At 37.3% G+C, this 19118-nt stretch overlaps 1 protein-coding gene across 1 annotated transcript in view; it reads right to left on the minus strand.

Moving 5' to 3' along the window:
• Window positions 1–1579: 1579 nt before the first annotated feature.
• LOC145987184 (uncharacterized) overlaps window positions 1580–19118 on the minus strand; it is a 60815-nt gene continuing 43276 nt past the window's right edge. Inside the window, exons 9-12 of the mRNA XM_083121697.1 lie at window positions 11904–12014; window positions 9114–9279; window positions 7841–7975; window positions 1580–2725 (exon numbers count right to left, since the gene is read on the minus strand). Of these exons, the coding sequence (XP_082977823.1) occupies window positions 2028–2725; window positions 7841–7975; window positions 9114–9279; window positions 11904–12014 (1110 nt within the window). The 3' untranslated portion in view covers window positions 1580–2027. The remainder of the gene's footprint in view (window positions 2726–7840; window positions 7976–9113; window positions 9280–11903; window positions 12015–19118) is intronic.

The following is a 19118-nucleotide window of genomic DNA, read 5'->3' on the forward strand; positions in this document are numbered from 1 at the left end:
ATTTCCATTCTGTAAAGCCAAATAATATTGTCGATGAACCTGAGTGTTACTCCCACTATTAGACCAATGTGACTGCATAATTCATACTACAATAAACTGTTAAACAATAATTCAGTGTTCGTGATTTCATGATCCTGAGATGGCTTCAGTGTAGGCCTGCGTCATTGCTACAGGCAGGAAAAGCAAAGGGTTAACAAACTGTGCAAGGGAATGTAGCACAATGGAGCAGAACTTACTTTAAACTATAGGGATAGATGGTATTACAGTGGTCCCTCTATAATCCGGCACTTCGCCAATCCGGTCCCTCCGGTAGTCAGGTGTTGAGCGAGTGGGGAGCGTGAAAGGGAAAACAAGTTACTGTATGTCGTTGTCAGAGACCCTGGCACGAGGAAAACACTAGGCTCAGTATAGCGATCTGTACGTAATTTTTTTTACAACACTAATTTCAATTTTAATATATGTACATACACACATATTTTGTGCAATAAACATAGGGTTTGCTATTAAAATGTGCTTTTTTAAGTGAATCTCCACTAGTCCGGCATTTTAGTTAATCCAGCAGTCCTCTCGTCTAATATCTGCTGGATTACTGAGGGATTACTATAGTTTACATGGATACAGAGTGGACCCACAACAAGCTTTACACTCCTACCAAGGAAATAAAGACCATGGCCAACTTGCTAACCAGCCATTTATAATCTCCTTTGGCAGTCACTGCAGACTTGTGCCTCAGTGTCCCTTTGCTTCCTTTCCTTGCTTTGTCGTCAAAAAATTCAACAATGTTATAGAGCGACCACAAACAAAATAAGTTTCAACGAAAAGTCTCCATCTCCCTTCTTCCGTTCAGCTCTGGCCATAAGGAAGCATGCTCCTCTCTCCCCCTCCCCTCCATGCAGGAGTACGGTGCACAAGAGTCGCTGGTCTGTGCAGGCATTTTTGCTTGTGCTTCCACTATAAATATTACATCTCGGCTTTCATTGTGTATGGTTTTCCCCTTCATGATGATGCAAACACTTGGCACTGACACAATGTGATGATGAACGTTGCACATTTTGGCAACAGAGGCCTGGATTACATGGCAAGCAGCTGATTGCATCACCTACACTCCCTTTGCTCAGAGAGAGTGTAAAAATTACATAGATCAAATAGAAAATCACGTAACTTCTTGCTGAAGGTACAGTAGATAGAAGTATATTGTATGACATTACCTTAATTGAAAACTGGAAATGTTTTTAAATTGAACAGAAGATGAGAGAAATTTCACACAAACCTAATAAAAAATCCTTGACTAAAGCCTTAATTTTGAACTAATGATAATAATAGCTTCTTATGCACTTTTATTGAATTGCTTAAATTGTTGTTGTAAGTCCACTTCATAAAAACAGAGGCCAATCGGGACTGGACCTACAGTTTATAAAGTGAGATCCAAACCACTGTGCAAACACCAGATATTGAACCTGAGACGCAGTGATTACGGTGACTTTATTGTTACTCCACCAGGAAGCCCTTTATGTACTTTTATGTAAACATTATTGATTTGTTGTACAAATAAAACTTTAATCCTTAGTTGAAAACTTTATTGAAACTTTATAAAAAAAGGACATGAGAAAGACAATATCTTACATAAGTTTTTTCTTTGTAGATGTAGTAACACAAACTTAAGAAGAAAAAAAACTCAAATTCTCACCTTCAGTGTTCACTAATAATGTTGCTACTGTATAAATAGCAACTTTCATACAAAAAAAAGTTTGTTTTATGATATATGCAGATTTTCAAAAACAATTATTGCACAATAGTGGATGTTGTGTTGAAAAACCCCATCCATTACACATTTTGTGCTTTGGAAAATAACCAGAAACTATTAAATAACAACAGTACTACTACTAATAAACTATAAGCAATAATGCACAAGGGAAAATAACATCTGTTTTATGGATATAGGTTAGCAGAAAATTCTACTTGTTTGAAAATATTAAGACTTTACTTAACTTGAAAAGAGGTTTTGAATTCACACTTCTAGTCCAAATTCACTCTTCCGGGTCAAATGCAGGGGAACTGCCAGGAGCTGAACCCTGTGACATATAAGCAGTGTCATCTGTTGGAGAAACATTCAAGTCATTTTGCTGATTTATACAGCTTTGCCCTCTTGATGTTTCTTCACTTCTTTCGCCATTTTGCATTGTATCATTAACATCACTGTTATCAAATAAATCAGTGTCATTTTCAACTGGGGGTTCCTTAACAGCATCTGACTTCATTTTGTCATCATCGAGCTGAGTTTCATCATCACTTTCATTACATGAGTCGTCATTTTGCTTGTTGTCACTGTCTTCTCCTTCATGATCAGTTTTCATCTTTTCTATCCCATCAGACTTCATTTCATACTTTTGGCTCTCTGGTCCAGACACATCAAGAGATTCTTCTACCACCTTTTTGTCTTCTGAATCGATTGACTTAACATATTGTGTCTCCTTGAGTCTGTCAAATACATCATTCTTAGCCTTTTCAGTTTCATTCTCGATATCTTCACTCATTTCTGCAGTGAAAATTGTAGGGTCAAATCTAGGCTTCTTTACTGCTACTGTTGATACCCCTGACGAATTGACATATTTCTTCTTTTTCTTCTTGGTGCTTTCTTTTATGGGCATGCCATTATTTTGAGCACCTATCGACTCAATCTGAGATTTCTTCTTGCGTTTCACAGATCTTTTCCTTTCAAATTCACCTGAGCAGAAAGAACACGTTATCAATTTGGTTATGTTAACATTAAATCATTACAATAGAATCCCGATAATTTGATGTGGATGGGACTAAGACTGATTGACTAAAAAAAAGCTCGCACTATACGGAAGAGCTTAGAGAAAATTTGAAAAGGCAAAAGAAAAAAAAAACATGAGGAAACTATGTGAGAAATGGGATATACAATATTGTATGAATATTGTACTGCTCAGTACAGAAGAGCAGTAATGTTTGGGGGGGGGGGATAGATACACAATACTGAACTTATACTTTAAAAGAAATGGTCACGTGTATTCTGCTTCAGGACGTTGATTCTTTTCTGTTCACAAACCCATTTATCTGAGCATTTATCAGAAGAACACTATTTTTTTTGCCTCAGAATATACAGAACATCAGATTATCGAAACTCTGCTGTACACCTACTTACAACAAAATAAAGAAGCATTTAAAAAAAATGAAAATCAATCACTGCACTTATCACTATTTCTGCTTCGTTTTAGGACTATCTACACTATCAGTTGCTCAACAATTAAGATAACTTAATGTGCCTTAACCTCATCTAGTGGTTGCATGACCTTGTCCTTGGTGGTGGGGTTTCTGTGCTCTGAAGATACACAGGAAGTAGCATAGCTACCAGTACGGTCTTCTATGCCAGGCAGGCTAGTGAGGAGGAGTCAGACTAAGAAGCAATCTATTGGTCAATGGTTCTAATGGCGGAAGAAGATGGAAGGTTGTCTCAATGGTAGACGAACCAAGAGGAGTAACCCCTCCTTAAAAAAACCTTGGTCCATCTGGCTCCGGATGGTAGCCCCTTGCCAGGGTACAGTGAAGTCCTCAATGGCAGATGTGGCTGAGAAGGATTCCTTCGACATGGCACAGATGGAAGAAGAGTCAACCTACTCTCTTGGTAAGAGAGAACCACTGCCTTGTGGTGAAGACGGATCTTCAAAGGCTAAGGGAGAAAACGGCTACAGAAATTCGGCCTGTTTGGAGGCCAAGGTAGAAGTCCTATCACCAAGATAGGGTGCTGTGGGCTTTAATAACCCACACACCTTAAACTCCATTATTAAAGGAACATGCATGAAGAATAGCCGGTCCTACTCCGTGATGACAACCTTTGGCATGAAAGGTAAAACGAAAATTGTGTGTTGGAATGTGAGAATGTTTAAAATGAGAGTAGTGGGCTTCAGCAAGCAGTAGCCCAAATGCAGGCCTATGGGTTGGACATATTGGGAATCAGTGAAACAAGGTGGAAAGTATTTGGAGAGATACAAACTATGGATGGATATACATTCTTATACTCAGGAAGATATAGAATTATTGATAGAATTGTTGTTTTAAGTCCACTTTATGCACAGAAAGGCTGGATCAGGACTGGATCTACAATTTAAAGTGGGATCCAAACCACTGCACCACATGCCTCCACCAGGTATCGAACTTATACTCAGGAAGAGAAGAAGAGGAACAACGTAGTGATAAAGGTAAAAGGTAAAGTGCTCCCCTGTGCTTAGCACCACGCCATGAAGGCGTATAGGGGGTGTGGGGGTAACGCCCCACACTTTCTTGATCCGGTCGTGAGTGGGGGTGATGTGATCAGCATCACGCCCCTGACCGCCTTTACCCCCCAGGGTTTCCCCCAGGTACCCATGTTATTCGACGCTGGGTGGGTGCCGGGGCCGCTTCCATCGTTAGAAAAGTTCCCGGATTTGAACCGGCCGGGGATCGAACCCGGGACCTTGAGCATGGTAGTCAGACGCGTTACCGACTGAGCCACCGCGGCCAACTCGTAGTGATGGTGTAGGTATTTTGCTGAGTAAGATAGCAAAGAAAAGCTTACTGGAATGAAACCATGTTTCTCAAAGAATTATAACTGCAAAATCTAAAACGAAGGTGATGAACATTAAAATAGTACAGCATGCCCCGAGAGAAGTTTCAGATACCACAGAAAAAATTAAATATTATTCAACATTACAACAAATATTGGTACAAAATAATAAAAAAAGATATATATGCATCTTGATGGAAGATATATATGCATCTTGGTGGGAGATTTAAATGCCAAAATTGGACCAGATAACAAAGGATTATGGATAATGGCCAATGATTTGTAGACTTTGTGCAGAAAATGATCTAAATCTAGATGGAATGGTTGTTCTCCACACAGATATCCATAAAGTGACATGGGTAACACTTGATCATGTGACAGAAAACCAAATTTATCATGTTTGTATTACCTGTAAATGAAGAAAATCGATCCCTCCTGGATGGAACACTTGGTAATTGCAGTCTTTATACTTCATACAATGGCAGCAAATAAAAAGTTTTCAAAATAGGGAAGAAATTTGATGTGAAAAAGTTAAATGACAAGAGACATAATGAAAAGATCTGTATTGGAATTGAGGAACAGATTTGAAAGTTTGCAAATGGAGAAAGATGAAGATATAAAAGAAGGACAGGAGGATATAATAGAGAAAAAATGGAAGAAGACTAAGATAATGAATTTTATAGAAGTAAGTGAAAACATTTCAGGGGATAGAAAAAATAATCTGAAAGACTGGATGTCAATGAACACATGGCATAAAATTAAAGTCAGAAAAATGTAGAAACAAGAATTAAATACTGCAAAAACAAGAAACCAAAATAGATTCCTACAGAAACAGAACAAGGATCTTGACAGAGAGGTGAATAAAAGTGTAAAATAATAAAACACAATTGGATACAACAACAAGCAAAAGTAGCAAGAAATGGTAATTAAAACAGCTTTATCAAACAACAAACTTACTATCAAAGCGACAATTTAAGAAAAATCGTATCACGTCGTTTGCCCGACAACTCAGTTGCCCGACCATTCAGTTCATCGACGCTGTTTCCTGACATGTAGTTTTCTTATTCACCACTAGATGACAGTACCTGCTGTTATTATCACCCGTTCTTTGCCTCCACAGCCAACTACTTTGAAAAGTATTGACATTCCATCACAACTTAGGACTATTGGTGAGGAAAACTTTCTAGTGAAGGACTCATCCTTTAACAATGAATGCATACTCTTGTTCACGAACAAAAAAAATAAAAAAAAATTGCACTGTTGAAAGATGCCCTATATTGGATCATGGATGGGACATTTAAAACTGTTCCAACACTTTTCTTTCAACTGTACACCATTCATGCTCCTGTTGGAACTGGTGAAAATGCAAAAGTACTTCCTCTTGTTTACGCTTTAATGACCAGCAAATCAGAAGAGTGTTATACTCATCTATTTCAATATTTGAACGACTTCGTAGCTGAACAGTGACTTCGAAAAAGCAGCAATTAATTCTTCTAGGCACGAATTCCCAGATGTTGCTAGTAAAGGGTGTTTCTTTCATTTAGGACAAAGTGTGTGGTGCTATATTCAGTCATCAGGGCTTGCGAAAAGGTATGGCAAAGATGAGACGTTTAGTTTGAAACTTCGACATATTCCAGCTCTTGCTTTCCTTCCATCTGGTGATATTCCATCTGCATTTGATGAGATAAAGCCTATTTTTCCTGATGAAGCGAATGTAGTGTTACAGTGGTTCGAGGATAATTATGTACATGGTAAAATCAGGCAGACTACGAGAAATGGAAGAATTACTCGAAGCCCTCCTTTATTTCCTCCAGATTTCTGGTCCGTATTTGATCGAGTAAATCTTGGTATTCCAAGAAACACAAAACCGAGTCGAAGCATGGCACAGACATGTTGGAAAATCTCATGTTCGTGTTTACACAATAATTGATGAGCTCAGAAAGGAACAGTTACAAGTGCAACGTAGGACAGAGGATATACTTTGTGGGAGAGGTGTTTCGCCAACTTGCAAGGAACGCATCACCACTGTTTTCAACTATAGAATAAATCGAACAACCCTGGATTTCTTGCGTGGTATTGCACACAATATTGCATTATAGACTATAAAGCAATGCTACTTAATGCATCATCGACGAACTGAAAAGGAATTTGTAGCAGAAGAGTAAGAGTGATGGCCAATAATAGTAACATCTTTTAATGCTACCCAGAATGGACTGTAATTCTGGAAGGTCCCAAGTCCTTAAAAAAGCAGAGGGAAAGATTACTTCTCACTATTGTTGTTGTCGGGCAAATGTGAGTGTAGGGCAAACATACCGGACCCATAAAAATATACCAGCCAATGATAAGAATGGCACGCTATTAAAGAAGAGCAAAGAGGAGATGGAAAGAACACTTCAAAGAGGTGCTAATAGGAATAGAAACATCAGAGATAATGACAGAATGAGAGAAGCCTGAACAAACTGAAAAGGAAGCAGAGAAGAGAACTTCAGACCTTCCTCCTTCAATTCAGGAAATCAAATTAGCACTTAAAACAAAAAGAAGAATGGAAAGCCAGTTGGAATAGACCAAGAGACTTGAAGGTAAATGTGAACTACTACATGGAGTGGAATAAATAGGGGAAGACCCCAAAGCTCATTGCGATGCACCATTGAAGAGGAAGGAAATCAATAGAGGAAAAGTTGTAGAGAAGCGAAGAAGATCGCATGCAACAGAATGAGGTGGAGATGCTTTGTGGATGCCCTATGTCCCTATGGGAACTAATGGAATTAAGTCAAGGAAGTCAATGTGCTTTGAAGTATGTTGGTGACACAAAACATACATAATACACACCTGGAGTACTAAAGAGTGCTTCCATAGTAGCACAACTCTAAGTTTGAGAGCTTATAATATGAACACTGAGAGATATATTTACACTAGTTTCCTGCATTATGCAACCTCATTTTCAAGTATTTTTGATTGCCAGCTCAGGTCAGAGCGAACTTTTCCCCGAGAATGCCTATTTTGTGGGAAAGTAAATAATATATACAAAAAAAATTGTCACAGGGACGTAATTTGAAATTTGTGACTAGCTGACACTTGAATCTATGGTGTACAATCAGTTTGTTTCTCAAAGCAAATGACATTGCAATACATTCATTATTAAAGGTTAATTAATCATTCTGGTTCTTCAAGAAACATTTGCAACTTTACATATCAGTGCTCTATCAGCATCAATAAACAAATGGATTGCTTCAATGCTTATAAGCATTTTTGAAAGTTCTGAAAGTAAATACTTACTGTCATCTAAATCAGAAGTAATATTTCCTAGTTCCTGAAGAACATCTTCAGCTTCTGTCACTATATCTGGAGATCCTAATAAGCCTTCGCTTATTTCCCGTTCAAGATCCAACTCATCACTCTGACTCTTATTCCCTGCAACAATACCATCACGTTATAATCAACTGTAAGTAAGGCAAATATTGGCATTCCAAGAAAAAGCAACCATCAACAGACACATCACATTTTGTTATTCATATCGATTATCCAAAACAAGCTCTGTATTAAAATGTAACACATTTTATATGCAGTGATTTTTCAAAAGAAAAGCATGTAATGCATATGGAGACAATATTCTCATTATGTTGTCTTGTCTTATTGCCAGTGATTCATTACAAGTATTTTGTGAAAACATTATATTCTACACATTATTTGTCTGAAGAAACATTTACTGGCAGAGGAAGATGCATGCTTCCAACAAGTTCATGACATCAATTATCAGGTACTTACATGTTGAATGCTCACGTCAATGACTATGAGGGGTTTGCAATTACAACAGGCAGGAATTTCACTAACATCCATAAATCTATGTATAAAACATTTGCACTATTGAAATGGCTCACTGCAGGTGATTGTCTTGTTACCATACTTTGAAGTCTTCTGTAAATGTCCACTGATTTCCAGTGGCACATTCTGAAAATTTTGCCTGGTTTACTGCAACAATTCTTATTTATTGTACACATTTATTATATATTTATTAGATATAATAGAAATAAAACACCAATTCCGGGGTGCAAGTAAAACAAAAACAGAAGTCCAACAACTTCAAATTTTTTTGGCAATTTCACGTATATGAGAAAAGTTGGTTTACCAGAAGTAAACAAGGTAACACAAGAGAATATGTAACTGCTGGTTTTGCACCTTCTTTCACAGGTATTTCATCATAATATGATATCCCATACATGTGCTTGACTTTGTTGTATGTCATTTTTAATAACTGATTATGATTGACTATTGATTGATCTGAGACATATTTGCTGCCTAGCAATAATCAGCTTATCTTCACAAGTAACTTGATGCGATCACATTTCTTCTCAGGGCTTTGAAGCTAAAAGTCACAGCTTGGCTTTAACACCCATTGTAGAACTTTCCCATGGGTTCTCTCAACACTTGCTGGCATTCACCTTATGTTAAATGAAACTTTCCTTCCTTAAATCTACAATAACATGTATGTCTTCACAAGAATAAACAGTTATGAAGGAATCAATATACAGATCATATTGTATTATATTACCTGTAATCTGTTTCTGTGCAACATTCTTCTTTCCAATATGACCCTTGAATCTTGCTACAAAGCTGTATTTATTCAGTCTGTTAGGCAGACTCATTTGAAGTGCCTCCATTGCTTGACCCTTAGCAACAACAAGACGCTGAGTGTAATCTGCACCCTGGATGACACTCTGAAATGAACAAAATTAAGGCTCACAAAATAAGTTTCTGTAAGTCTGAAGTATGTGATGTACTCCCTTCCCCAAAAATTGCAATATTGCTGGGTTCTAATTTATAATATGATTTTACACTATTAAGCCAAAGAGCCATTTAGCAGGTCACGGTTCTTCCGAGCTGTTGCAGCATGAAGTTTAGATTATACTTTTAAGAAAATAAACAGTGTGTCCAGCTTAAAAGTATAATAAAAGAAAAACTAATAACTTGTGAGTTTATTAAGATATTTCCGTACAATTTTCTTCTACCTATAGAGTAATTCAAAAAAGTTATTTTACATCCCTAATACACTTCGATATGTGCACCATTAGTTGCACGACAGATGTTCAACCTATATTCAAGATCCACTCATGTGTTGTACAGTATTACTAGCATCACATTCCGGATTGCAACACAAATGTGCCATCGCAGATCAGGAAGGTCACAACCTCATGTTTGGTACACTTGAAACTTTATAAAACCTCCAGAAAAAAAAAATCAAGTGGAGTAATGTCTGGAGATGTAGGGGCTAAGCGACAGGAGCACCTCTCCCAATCCAGTGTCCAGGAAATTCCTCACTTCTTGGGTGTAATGGCACGGGGCTCCATCTTGCTCGAAGATTACATCAGGTGGAAGCTGAGGTACAGCAAACAACTGCAACATGTCCAGGTATGTTCTTGCATTGACAATTCGTTCCGTGAAGAATGGGACTCTATTCTTCATCAATGTGCACCACACATTCACCTTTCTCTTTAATGTTTAAGTTCTACCTATGTAGGCCTACTGATCCATTTATTTTAGTTTCATTTGAACCCTGAACAATTTGTGAATTTTCTTAGTGACAATAATATTAAACATTATGAATTTTTCTGTTATTATACTTTTAAGCCGGACACGCTGTATTCTCAGAATTATTTGAAGTAATTAATATGTTGCTGTTGAAAAAATGCAGATCAGTGACACTAAACATAAACACATTAAACTTAAATTGCACAAAGAGAATGAAAACTGTTCTGGTAAATGCTATTTTCCCCACACACCTGACTTAAAATTTGACAATATAATTTTATATTGTCTTTTCAATTATTTAAGATTATTTGGAACCATTCAAAAGAAATTCAAAACTTGGACGTTTGCATGTTCCATACCAGTGTCATACGAGGGTCACTATTTATATTTTGAGCCTTGGCAACACTGATTGAAGTTAGGCGCGATTTGACGTATGCACGGAATCGTCTGGCATTATTGACCATAACGTACTTCAAATGTTTTGTCAATAGCTTCATTTGTGTTGTTTATGTTGCCTTGGAGATTGCGCGACAACAATAAAACGGAATTAACTCGTGAACATTTTCGTGCGATGATTTTTTACGATTTTCGATGTGGATTATCAAGACAAGAGTGCATCGATCAACTTACTTCCACATTTGGCGATGAAGCCCCATCCTTTGCCACTGTGAAACGCTGGTATAACGAATTTAATCGTGGCCGCCATTTGCTCACCGACGAGATTCGCGAAGGTCGTCCAAAATCAGTTGTTGTTCAAGAAAACATTGATGCTGTGCAAAACCTAATACTGCAAGATCATCATGTGACATAGTGTGAGATTGAGGCAACCATAGGCATTAGTTCCACCAGCATATATAAAATATTACATAATCATTTAGCTGTGAGAAAGGTATGTTCTCGTTGGATCCCACACAATTTGACAAAAACTCAAAAAGACGTTCGCGTCAATTGGTGCAAACAAGTGCTCAATAAATACAATCGTGGTGCTTCAAAAGACGTATATAAGATTGTAACAAGTGACGAATCATGGATATATGCATATGAGCCGGAACGTAAACAGCAGTCGACTGTATGGGTGTTTCAAGATGAACCCAATCCAACAAAAGTTGTTCGCGCTCGAAGCACATCGAAACAAATGGTCGCCTGTTTTTTCGGGAAAACTGGTCATGTGGCAACTGTGCCTTTAGAGGAACGTAGAACGGTCAACTCTGAATGGTACACAACAATTTGATTGCCAGAGGTCTTCGGTCAAATACGGAAAACAAACAAACGCCGTCGGATCATTCTTCATCAAGACAATGCCAGCTGTCACACATCTCGTCTAACAACCAGTTGTCACACATCTAGTCTAACAACCGACTTTATGAACAGTAAAAAAATCGAATCCGCCGTACAGTCTTGATTTGGCACCCAATGACTTCTTCTTGTTCGCGAATGTCAAGAATAAATTGCGTGGACAACGATTTTCGTCGGCGGAAGATGCCGTTGATGCGTTCAAAAACCATATTATGGAGGTGTCTCAAGAAGATTGGAAAAACTGCTTTGACAAATGGTTCGAACGAATGCAAAAGTGTATTGACCATAAAGGAGAATACTTCGAAAAACAATAAAGCAGTTTTCAATGCCAAATTCCTGTTTTTTCATTGTTAGGCTCAAAATATAAATAGTGACCCTCGTATTGAGAAGTGCGGTGGTGTTCTTTCAATTATATTTTACATAATATAACCACAAAATGGCAAACTTATAAGGTGAAAAAGTTTACCTAAAATTAGATAAATACATGTATTACGATACTTTGATGTGATCATCTCACCTTCTTCATTTTCTTTGGGATATCACTTCCTGGGAAAGGTATCATAGCACATGGTGTCATCCAAGCTCTGCTAACAGGCTTCTCATCAAAAAATGTGACCGAGTAGTGAGTCTGAAATATAAGGTCATGTAAGAATACATTTGGACATTTCAACTACAAAAAATGTGATAAAAAAGTGAAAGTGGCACAAGACAAAAATGCTGAGAATGTACAGTGGCTGTTCACTATATATACACAGTTGAACCTGAGTTATACGTATGTCAAGGTGAAGAGAAAATGAAGGGCTCAGGTGTAAAACTTGGTAAGTGACATTTTAGTAATTTTTGAGTTACAAAGTAAAATATACCATCCTTCAATTTTTGAGTGAAATTGCCATGTCATACAATTTGCATTGGACTCGGTGAAGCCTTGCGAAATTGGTAAAACACAACACGAAAACAATTTATCTACAGTATAGCTTCTAATAACCTTTTTTCTTAATGAACTCAGAAATGACCAAAATGTCACTTACCATGTTTTACAACCGAGCCCTTCAAATAATACGTATAACTGAGAATTACTTACAAATCAGATTTAGATACCATGTCATATCATTATTAAAAAATTGTAATTGTATCTATGTATTTTGAGGAACAAGATATAATAAACGTTATTTCTGTCATAAAGTGGTAAATTAATGAATCTACTAGGTATAAGTTTGATTCTTAAATATATTTACCACTTTATTAGTGAACACTTTGACAAGGAAATACTACAGTAGATGCTATAGTTTTAGTGAACTAGAATATTTCATTCTGAAATTAAACATCTTTTCACTTTTAATGTTAACAAGGAATCTTGCATAATGTTATTGTCACTAAGAAAATTCACAAATTGTTCAGTGTTCAAATGTAACTCAAAGAAATGAATCAGTAGGCTTACATAGGTAGAACCTAAACATTAAAGAGAAAGATTCATTTTGAACTTGATTGTGGTTTAAAAAGTCACACATTTTGGTTTGTTTTACTTTTCTTGCATTAAGTGCATACACTTCATTTCGCAAACTTATTAACATATTCACAACTCTCTCACTAGGACATTTTGCACTGATATAACGCCTACACACACCCATTGCATTTAACACTTCACTGAGTATAGGTACTTGGAGATCCAAGTCATCTACACCATCACTGTCACTGCTGTCACTTAAAACTGCTTTGTCCTCTTGGTCATTGCAATGTTGGCATTCATCAGCAATAATCTCCTCATCCTGTAATTCTCAACATACAGCCAGATCATCATCGAAATGTAAATAGGTGTCGAAATTAAACCCATCTGGTAAATCTAGCTGTTTGCTGTCAGACACATCTTTGTTCATATTTATATATATATATAATATATATGTATAATGTGTTTGTGGCATGGAAAATTCCATTTTAGAAGAGCAGACACGAATTTCCTGTTCTTTTAATCGAAAGTTTACACAAATACATTGACATGGCTACTATTGAAACATTGAAAACGATTGATTCACTGTGTAGGAGCACAGTAGTTCAGGAGTTAGAGGAAAACCATACGTTCGAAAGCAGTTTTTTTCCAATCTTCGGTGGAAAACATGAATAGCCTGTTTGAAAACGTATGTTTATTTTCACATGTAGTTCTATTAAATGCACACACATGTCATTTAGATGACTAAGAATGTGTGTTTTATGGAAACATGTCAGATGAACTTTAATGCAAGCGAAAGCATGTGTGCGTCACTAGTTAAAGATTTTCACACCTATAAAGAAAATCCAAAACACATTTCCACCTCACTCAAGGATTATATGAATTCAATGGAAATTGTACCAATATCTACTGCTGAATGTGAATGTGGGTTCAGTGCAATGAATCTAACCTTTACTGAACAGAGTGAGATTAAATATTTGCTTGGATCATAGAATGAATTTCCGTAAATCAATTTTGGTGATACCCCAATGTTGGTGTTTTATTTTCATGAGATATGAGCTCCAATTACCATTTTAAACCTTAGTTTTAAAAGTTATTCAAACACAAAAATTGTTATCGATAGTCATTTTAAGTTTTTTTCCCCAGACTTCATTACTGTCTTCAGCCCCCTCTGCGTATGCCAGTGATTATTAGGTATAGTATTTGTCGGACTCATTCTTCATAATTGGGCTTGGTAATATAGGGTGGCTACTCTAGGACCATGATAAAATTCAAGTACAATTCCAGGTTTTCAAGGCGAACTTTCCACAAATTTAAGGACACAAACACATATATTTAAAATATATAATTTAAGGTGCAGAGTTTACATTTACCATTTCACATACTCAGATTCAAAATACATCTACAAACACAAATGTTAGGGGATATACAAATTTACAAAAAACTGTTAATTGTATAAGAATTTCAAACTCAAATTTACCTAACCAACTTCAAGATATCTTAGTTTTCAATAATTTTCAGTCCGTTAGAGATTGTTCTGCAAAGGGCACTAACAAAGTAAAGGAATTGAGAGAATTCAGTTTTATTTTCCACACAGCTTCCTTTCCTTTTCCTTCCTCGATAAAAATAATGTTTAAACTGTGAAAAACTTGATTCAGGGCATTAATAAATGTATATCAATTCAATGGAATTGGAATAAAAAAGTTACGATTTTTCACATCTACGGAGAAAAATTCACGCAAATCCCAGAGCCATTAATTCATGCATAATTCCTTGATTTCCCAGTGAGTAGCCACCCTGTAGTAATATCACAATTTCCTTAAATTTTTGTAATAAATTACTGTATAAAGTCAATCAAAGTGTTTGTCATAGGTTAATGTTTCAAGCCTTATGAAGCTTTCAGACCCTAGTGGCAAGTATTGCTTGCAGCATCAGGCTGAAATTAGTGTTAACGATTTTTCCTTGCAGGTGTTATAGTTGGCTGTTTCTTCCCCTCCCCTTCATTTGTAACCTACTCTTCTTGTCTTCCCTCCCCTCCTCCTTCTGGTGGCACTGACCTTCCCTTTCTCCTTTAACTCATCTGGCAAGTTGAAATCTTCCATTTTTGTGCAGAAAATTGAAGGTGGCTCAGGAAACTTAACCAACTTACTTTCCACATGCATTTTTATCAGTTTAACCCATTTCATTCCAATTTCCCTTTCGTTTCGTTCAGGCAAGGATAAACCAGTTTACCTAGGAGGAAATAAGGACACACAGCTATTCATTCCTCAGAAGTGTAGAGTGAATAGCCATGTTTGGTTGTGTTATTGTATATATATGTTAGTGTAGCTTGATAAAGTTCTGGTAAACCAGAACGAAACGTCGCAGATACAATAAAATAAAAACCACTAAAAATAACTGTCTTAAGATTATTTTGCATCTATAAAAAGTGGTTATGTGAACCTTTAAGAAGAACATAGATATGTTTATTAACGTGGGATCTAAACCATTATACAATCTTTCTGCACTGGAATACAAGGTCACATGACAGTGGAAAGAAGAGAGAGTATCATTCAGGCAATATTCAGCTCCATGCTGGAAGATATTCATTCGCCACTGTCAACATCATCAGTGATTCAAACAAATCCTGTTGTGGTGTCATGGATTGACATACTTCCAACACAGATAAAATAGTGAAATCAAAAAAAATCTGGGTGAATCCAAGATGTTGCTGGTAGCTCAGAGATCTGGATTTTTCAGAGAAATTTGCAAAGTGCAATATTGTATAACCAAGTAAACCTTGTGACCATTATTCATGTTGGATGTACAGAATTATCTATTACTGGAAGCTATGGGAAAAAAGCCGTAATTAATATGAATTGACTTTGTTTTGTACGTAGAAGAAAATAAAAGAAAACATATCTAAGATAATGGAACTTCGATTTACGTTTTTCAGATGTTCAAGATATATATATATATATACACTGGTGTCCAAAATTAAGGTGACAAAGGGAAAAAGTGGGAAAAGTTGCAAATACGTGCATGAAAATGGACAACACTTTCGGGAAATATGCAACACGTCGCAACACTTCTATCGAAACACTCCAGGGAAGGATAGTGCGTGACGTCATTGCACAATTGTGGAAATGGAACAGCTGCGCTGCAGGTGAGCAATTTGCAGATGGCAGAAACCTCGTCAGTAGACAGCTGTAGGTGGGCAAACGAGCATGATGGCTCATCACTAGGGTTACCAGACGTCCGGATTTTCCCGGACATGTCCTACATTTTAGCCCTATGTCCGGCGTCCGGGAGGAATTTGAAAAATATCATAAATGTCCTACATTTTGAGCGTCACATAATATTAATTACGAAAATACGTAACAGAAAAAAAATCATGCAAATTACAAGTCCATGGACTGCGCTTCCAAACTCAATAGTGAAATTTATTTTTATTCAGTCATTGCACAAAAATAATAAAGTTTGTTCTGCTATTAAACAAATAGGAAAACAGAAGCACTTAATGAACAAAGTTTTGGGACCACTTTCTGATAACGTCACTGTTCAATGCCTGAGCGAATTTCTTGCCTTAGGGTTTATACTGATGGAACAAGGTGCTGCCCATTCTTATTCAATATTCAATATAATTTGATTGTAAAGCAGGGGTATAGAGAACAAAGTTATTCAGGGTGTCTGCCAGTCAAGAAAAAGTAAAAACCAACAAGTAGGTCAAGAAGTCACTAAAAAGGCAATAAATTATTCTTGTGGTCAAGAATTTTTGCTATTGATTGGTTGATTTAGTTTATTTTACTTCACTTTTTTCTGTCCCATTGGCTAATCGCGAAGATGAGGATGAATGATGGTAAGATAAGATGGATGAATGGATAGTCATAAACATATAGGGACAACCGACACAAACCCCACATAAGATTATACTGGCTGCGAGTCCAGACGCCAAAGCCTCGCTTGTCTGCCAAACACAGTTCAGGATGCATTAATACGAAATAGCAGATGTAATTCTCTTCTTAAATTCAGCTTCAGTTTTCATTTTAACTGGCCCTTTGGTAGAGATTTTCATTAAATAAATATTTATTTTCTTAATATCTAATTTCCAACTTTACCTAAGTAGGATCTAGAAAAGTCCAGAAAAAGTCAAGATTTCTGTATGCATTATTTTGGGTAGACACCCTGTTATTGAACTAAGACTACCCAAGATGAAACTTCTGGAACCATTTTAAATTACAGTAATTGTTGACTATTTGTTTACCATTACAGGTCATAATTCAAATGTTGAGAGAGTACTTTCATTACCATCAGCACAACAGACTCACGAGAGAATTATTTTTCATAAACTCTGTAAAATGTTTGGTATTGGTTCCTATAATTTCAACGAGTTTGACTGTCCACTCTAACATCAATATATAGTTTGACAAAACCTGAAATGTTGATAAAAATTGTCTCCTCTGAGAAGTACCACTTAAATCAAGTAGTAAGGGGTGCATTGATTAGTATGATTGCAAGTTTTGAAATTTTGCATTTAAACATTCGTTGGGAAATATTTTTTTAAAAACTGAAAAGTGTCATTTTTCAACTACTTCCTAACGTGTTCTATAGAAATATGTGTTATTTATCGAGAATGTGTTGCGTCCTACATTTTGACTTAATGTCCTACATTTTGGGACAGTCTGTCCTACATTTCCCTTACAGCGATCTGGTAACCCTACTCATCACCAACGTCTGGACGATGTAATGCGATGGTGAGCAATCGGTCGAATGGAAGCAGGGCAGTCACAGGCCGACGTGGCAGGGTGGTTGAATGTGTCACGCCAAGTGGTCTCCAGAATGTGGAACCAGTTCCAGAGGACAGGAACCATAACAAGACGACCAGGGCAAGGGAGGCCACGACGGACAACACCAGCCGATGACCGTTATTTGACAATTACGGCCAGTCGCTATAGAAACAGGACTGCAACTCAGCTCTCCCAGGACCTGTATGCTGCGACTGCAGCCTCAATGTCGCGTCAAACTGTGTACAGACGACTCAATGCGGCAGGACTCTTTGCAAGATGACCAGTGGTGTGCATCCCCCTCACCCCCTATCACCGACGCGAGCGATACATGTGGTGTCGCGAACATGGACGATGGACCCAAGAACAGTGGTCATCTGTGCTCTTCACAGATGAATCGCACTTCAGTCTCCACAGTGACTTGCGGCGAATGTGTGTATGGCGAGAGCCTGGGATGCGTTTTCATCGATCTCGCATCCACGAGGTTGACCAATACCGCGGTGGTGGCATCATAGTCTGGGGAGGGATAATGAGTGGTGAACGTACGCCCCTGTATGTGCTAAACCGCATCACACTCACTGCCCAGAGGTACAGGGATGACATTCTGGAACCAATAGTGCGACTTTTCTGAGGGGCTGTTGGCCCAGAATTCTTGTTGATGGACGATAATGCCCGTCCTCATCGTGCTCAACTTGTGGACGAGTTCCTGGAAGGTGAGGATATTCGACGGATTCCATGGCCCGCACGTTCACCCGACCTAAATTCGATCGAACATGTGTGGGATGCATTGGGGAGGCAGCTTGCAGCACGTCCTATCCCTCCACAAACCCTCAACGAGCTTCGATGTGGTCTCTTGGAAGAATGGGATGCCTTGCCCCAGGAACTTATTGACACCCTCATGAACAGCATGGGAAACCGTTGTGCGGCATGTATTGCTGTTCGTGGTGACCATATTCCTTATTAAGGGGCAGTGCCTGGTCACCAGAATGCCCAGGATGGAATTAAATCGTTGTATTCCTTTGTATGAGTTTTGTACCCAATCCAGTAATACAGGTTTTTTCCTTAAATGCTCTTTCTTTTCTGTTCATTTGGTGCATCCTCTCTCTTCTTTATTGTTTTCTGTCTCCTCTATCACCCACAACCCCGTTCTATACATCATTTTGTTGTTCTCTTGCATTTTTCATTTGTCACCTTAATTTTGGATACGAGTGTGTGTGTGTGTGTGTGTGTGTGTGTGTGTGTATATATATATATATATATATATATGTTGTGACATTTGAGTCACACTTCAATGTATAAAACCACTTCAAATGGAGGAAAATAAAATAACAAATAATGAAAGTATAACATGGGAAAATGTAAAATCTGGGGTTCCACTGTTTTGTTTCTTACAGTTTCAATTGCTCTTCTCAAAACCATTACTAAAAAAAAAAAAAATTTACAATTTTCATGCTAGAATCTAAATGTTACATGCATAATTTTTGTGAGAAAAAATATATTTAAAAAGCAAAGGCTCAAAATCACT

The sequence above is a fragment of the Lepisma saccharinum genome, chromosome 4 (genome assembly GCF_977018435.1).
Source record: "Lepisma saccharinum chromosome 4, izLepSacc3.1, whole genome shotgun sequence".
Taxonomy (NCBI): Eukaryota; Metazoa; Arthropoda; class Insecta; order Zygentoma; family Lepismatidae; genus Lepisma; species Lepisma saccharinum.